The sequence below is a fragment of the Melampsora larici-populina genome, assembly GCF_000204055.1.
Source record: "Melampsora larici-populina 98AG31 unplaced genomic scaffold MELLAscaffold_242, whole genome shotgun sequence".
NCBI classification, from domain to species: domain Eukaryota; kingdom Fungi; phylum Basidiomycota; class Pucciniomycetes; order Pucciniales; family Melampsoraceae; genus Melampsora; species Melampsora laricis-populina.
In genome coordinates, this window is record NW_006768996.1 from 1 (window position 1) to 4,991 (window position 4,991).

The 4,991-nt window shown below is 43.5% G+C and overlaps 1 protein-coding gene across 1 annotated transcript; it reads right to left on the reverse strand.

Annotated features, from left to right (window-relative positions):
* Positions 1-385: 385 nt before the first annotated feature.
* MELLADRAFT_114579 (uncharacterized protein) lies at positions 386-2,364 on the reverse strand (the record flags this gene model as incomplete). The annotated part of the gene is made up of 6 exons (XM_007419550.1): positions 386-421; positions 533-632; positions 654-987; positions 1,064-1,332; positions 1,385-1,458; positions 2,023-2,364. The coding sequence occupies 6 exons, from the start codon at positions 2,362-2,364 to the stop codon at positions 386-388; spliced, it is 1,155 nt and encodes a 384-aa protein (XP_007419612.1).
* Positions 2,365-4,991: the final 2,627 nt, after the last annotated feature.

The window sequence follows — 4,991 nt, forward strand, 5'->3', positions numbered from 1 at the left end:
AACTGTACATTTCCAAGCACCTCACATATATCATTACATTGATGTTGCTCAGCAAAATTTTTGAATGCTCGTTTGATATTGTCCGCCATTTTGGGATCATCGCGGCTGTGGTAAGGAGTACTCCTGACCACATGTGGTATGGGTCAGTTTACTTCATGACACAAAGCATAAAGAACCACTCACTTCCTATCAAAACATACAACATTGCTGATGTGACCGAGCCGGTCACAGTCCATATTCGTAATCAAAGTTTGACTCGCGCTGAAATCATATGTGTAGTGATGAAATGCATAAAGGAGGTCACTCCACACTCCTCGTCTTGCTGGGGCATTGTTATAGTTATCCTCGCATACGTATCGGTGGCTAACAGAGGATTGTTCTTCGATTATTTTCCACCGAGTCTCATCTTCGTACCGGGAACCTGATGATTGCATGACGCATATTCGCTGGACCTTGAAATACAATGATGTTGTTAATATGGTATCATCGTATAATACCATACATAAGAAGATATATTGAAACAGACACTGACCTTCATACCCGAGGCATTTTGGTGCCATCTTTCAATCACGGGGTCTATGTCCAACTTCCCTCCTCCATCGATCTTGTTGAATAGATCGCGTTTAAGTCGTCTGAGGGCCATTTCGACGTACCTATTGTTTAGAGCACGCTCAAAACAATGTGCTCGCCCTTGAGATGCCATCTGAAGCCAATGTTTATGAAACTTGAGATGATACCAGCCCAATATCTCTCGGTGATAAACGTGAATCCATCGCACAACCCAATCTTCATCGTGGGTCGCCGCCTTGACTAAGGAATAGCCTCTGAAACCTATTCGATCTTCTAATTGGTCCACATCCTCGTATGGATCGTAATAAGTCATCTTATCTTTGATTTTCTTTGGCTTCAAACGATAAATATAGCCTTCTTCTTTGAGTCCTAGATCCTCAATATACTCATAGTAAGGGATCGATGAAACCGTTCCCACTCAAATGGAAAGTGGAAGCACAAGAACACCCAATTAGTTTGGGTGTTCATCACAAAAAAGACATAATACACATACTAGAAATATCAGCCTGGTCTGATACACTCAAAGTTTGAAAGCTTGTTTCAAGGATGTCGTCTTCTTCGCCATATGCATTGTCTTTACTGACGGCGATAGGTGGTGGTTTTCGGGTTCGATCCAGAGACCTATCATCAAGTTGGAACTCCGATCCGTTGGCCGCATTGATTCGAATTGGATGAGGAGGTCTGCTAGCGTGATCGGCGTCCATGTGGTCGGCCATGTGATCGTTATATCTGGACAAACCACCTGCAACTACAATTGGATAACTTGAAGTGGACCAATTGTTCAGATGTTTAGTTTTAGACAATGAAAGCGCACAACAATACAATAGTTCTTTCATTGATCATAACTAATGTATAAATATATGAAAATATATCGCGTAGGTTGAGAGACTACGCGAAGCCGCGGAATGTGTGTATCATACGCTTAGTTTCAATATATTATTATTGTTATTGACAATATGGACATTTTTTACATTGATCAACATAGACATACATCAATTCCGACACCGGTGGTTTCAAGAAACAAATATACAATAATTGAGAGCAACATATGGAGAATATATCAACAGGGAAATCAAGTACCAAGATAACTTATATCAACTAAAGAAGGTAATTACGCGAGATAAAAAGAAAAGGACAAAGTGACTGTCATTCATGTAAGTATCATGAAAAACATTAGTGCTTCAGCTTCACTACCTTCTTAGTGCTGTTAGCTTCACGTTCAACGAAGCGACGATCACCATTCCGCCATTCATCGCTGAAAACTTTCTTGCCTTGTTTAACCGTGTGTCCTCCGTTTTCAGCTACGTATGATTCTAATCTAAGTGGACCCTTTTTAACTATTCTTTCTAGCCAACGGCGATAATGGGTGACGGTGGAATAGTTGAAAGTGAACGACGACTGCCCAAAGGTATTTCTCCAGGCCTCGGTGACTGAAACTTTGTTGGACTCTACCCAAAATCGATTCATCTGGGCCATGGTTACACCTTGTGGCCAGGCTGCACCAGCTGCACCAGATGACACCACTTGAACTTCATCTTCATCATCGGAGGACGTCTGCTCGGTTTCCGTTCTCGATCTCTTGATACCACGAGGAGGGTCATTTGGTGGTTGTACGAGTTGTGGTGGTAAGACAAAATGTGGCAAAGAGTCGTGCTCATCTTCGGAAGAACATATATCGATTGCATTGGGTTTTTGCGTAAATCGGTTGCTGTCGAGCTGCTTGGCTGACAAGACCTCCTGTTCGATGTTGGTTTCAGGTTTTTGAAGCCATGGTAGAATCCCTCGTGACTCCATAACACTCGAAACCGTTGGTTTGGCAAGGGATGCCAGATGTAAATCCACGTTGATACATTCGTCAGGTTCTATTCCAGGGAATACGATCAGTAACTTAAGTGTGTCAATCGTATACTTCTCAAGATAAGACATCGAGAGGTGAGCCTAGTGGAATATAGAAGAAGGACATATGAGGGTATGGTTAATTATATGATGTAGTTAATAAATAAAGTGATCAGTTGTTCTTACCCAAGAATTTTCGTATTCGTTTCATACTTGTAACAATCCATTCCACTCCTCGCCGAGAACTTCCTTAACCAAACCTTTAAATTCGTGCGACGAGTCAAATCGGAAGTGAGGCCACGTCGGTATGTGAGTGCGAATAATGCGAGGCTTGGCCTGAATAATTATTCATCGAATCGATTATCAGTACTGATAGACAAGAATGGTTAAATAGCCACGTACCGTTGATTTGATCCACACACATATGGTCACATTACAGTTCGTCTGTTGATCTTGTTCTTGTTTAAGTCGTTCCGCGGCTTGTTTTCGGATGGTGAGGTCGAGGAATTGAACAGAATCATTGCCACGGACAACTAAACTAATGTCCCTTTTACCAGGAGGCACTGCAGCTGTGGCAGCCAGTTGGACTGGAGCAGGATCAGCTACGGTGGTATCTTGAACAGGCAGCTGGCCGTTGGTGAAGGTGTCGATGATACCGGAAATTTGTTCCTTCGCCTTGCGCTTCTTAGTATTGGCGGAGTGAGGTACGCAGTGTACTTTGTTGAGCTTGCTACAGCACTGAAGTGGTGCAATGAATCAGTTTAGAGCTCGTGCGATTGACAAGGTGGACTCACTTCAGAGCAAGCGTTGGCACTGCAACTGTTGTTCTTGCGCCGGCTATGACCAGAAGCTGTGACACCGTTGACTCCTCGGCAGGGTGACTTGTTGGCTTTGGGGCCTGCGATGCGCTGAGTCGCGGGAGGAGTAGGAGGGGCTTGATGTTGAGCTTGTGACATTTGCTTCAGCTTCAGAAGTTCGGCTACTTGCTGTTCTTGGATTACTTGATGTTGATGTAATTTCGGATTTTGATTTAAGTCGAGTGAACAGTTAAATTGCAGAACCTTGGAGGCGTAAAGAGCTCGGGGGAAGGACCTAAAATACCCCTTGTCGTATCGGCACTGTCATCAAAATCCTAGCGATTCAGTGTCTTGTACTGTTGGTAATGGATTAATGGGAATTACTCACAGTAATTCCCGTGAGTGGATTGGTTGGTTTTTGGCGGAGTGGGGTCCAATAAATGGTTGAATGTACTGTTCTGAAAATGCACTTGTCGGAATTGCAGATAAAACCAGTAGGGTTGGATTCGACAAAGGGATAGGATAACGGTTTTTTGCTATCAAGAGGCCTGAGGTACTTATTATGGATGGACGAGGTAGGAGCTTTGGGCATTGGTATTTGTGGTATGTTCGTGTTGTTGTTGTATACCAATATGATGTCGAGAAGATAAAATTCAGATTGCGTGAAGGCATAGGGGTCTTTGAACATTTTTGTTGGGGTCGAGCGTATTTCTTTGCGGTCAATTATGACCTTCGTTTCAGTGCTCGGATGATGATCGCGGAGGTGAGGTGTTGGATCAAGATCATGGGTTTGTGGATATGATCGAGGATGAGCTGAGGCGATGTGATACTTTGATGACTAGATTGGGGTGGGCGATTGATGTTATGTGATACTTCATGGTTTTGATATTCCGGAAAGAGTATTATGGCTTTATTTGGGGACTGTACAGGCTGCGACGCAGGATTGACAGCGCTCGCGCCTGACCGCGCTCGGATGTGCTCGCCAGTTTCATTGATCTTGCCATGCTCTCATTAAACCTGGTTTTGGACACAATTCAACAATGTCTTGCGGGAGACCTGTCACTTTTGATTGGATTTAACAGGTTTTAGAGCATCTCCAATGCTACCCAAGCTGAATGACTAAACCTTACGTTTATGTCAAAAACGTAAGGTGTACAGGAGTTATTCGGCAAAGCACCATCCAGCGCCGCGCCGAGGCCAAGATCCCACATGGAACCTTGTGTGCGAACGTGTTTTTTGTGAATTGACACATTCCCAAGCTCAGGTCAGCAAATTTGCTGACCTGGCCGAATATTCTGAATAACAGTATCCCAACGGTTTTTGTCCTTTCTATGACTAATTTATGATCTTCCGTCCAAACTATTACGTAAGCTGATACCAAGGCCCTTGATCATCTATCTCTACTAGGAGGTGCTCGATCATCATTGTGGTACGATCAAGCACTTTAATGATCGAGCTTGACCTTTTCTCAATCGTTGATGGTGCCCTCTTGTGAGCCACAAGCTCAGTAGGTCAACCTTCTATATCTCCGCAACCGTAGGGTACGGCCTCCAACCTCACCACGTTAAATAGTGTGGTTGTCTTTGTTTATTTGGATGTTTTTCGCTTGTCTTCGTTGCTCCGATACTTATCTCCACCAGCTACTTATCCATACCCTTTGCAAATCGATATCAAAGTCTTACAACTTCTTTTGTTAAATATTACTACTGTCCATCATCTCGAACCAATTTTGTTATTTCACTTACTCCTAACTACTCCTCGATCAAACCTCAATCATGCAACATACCT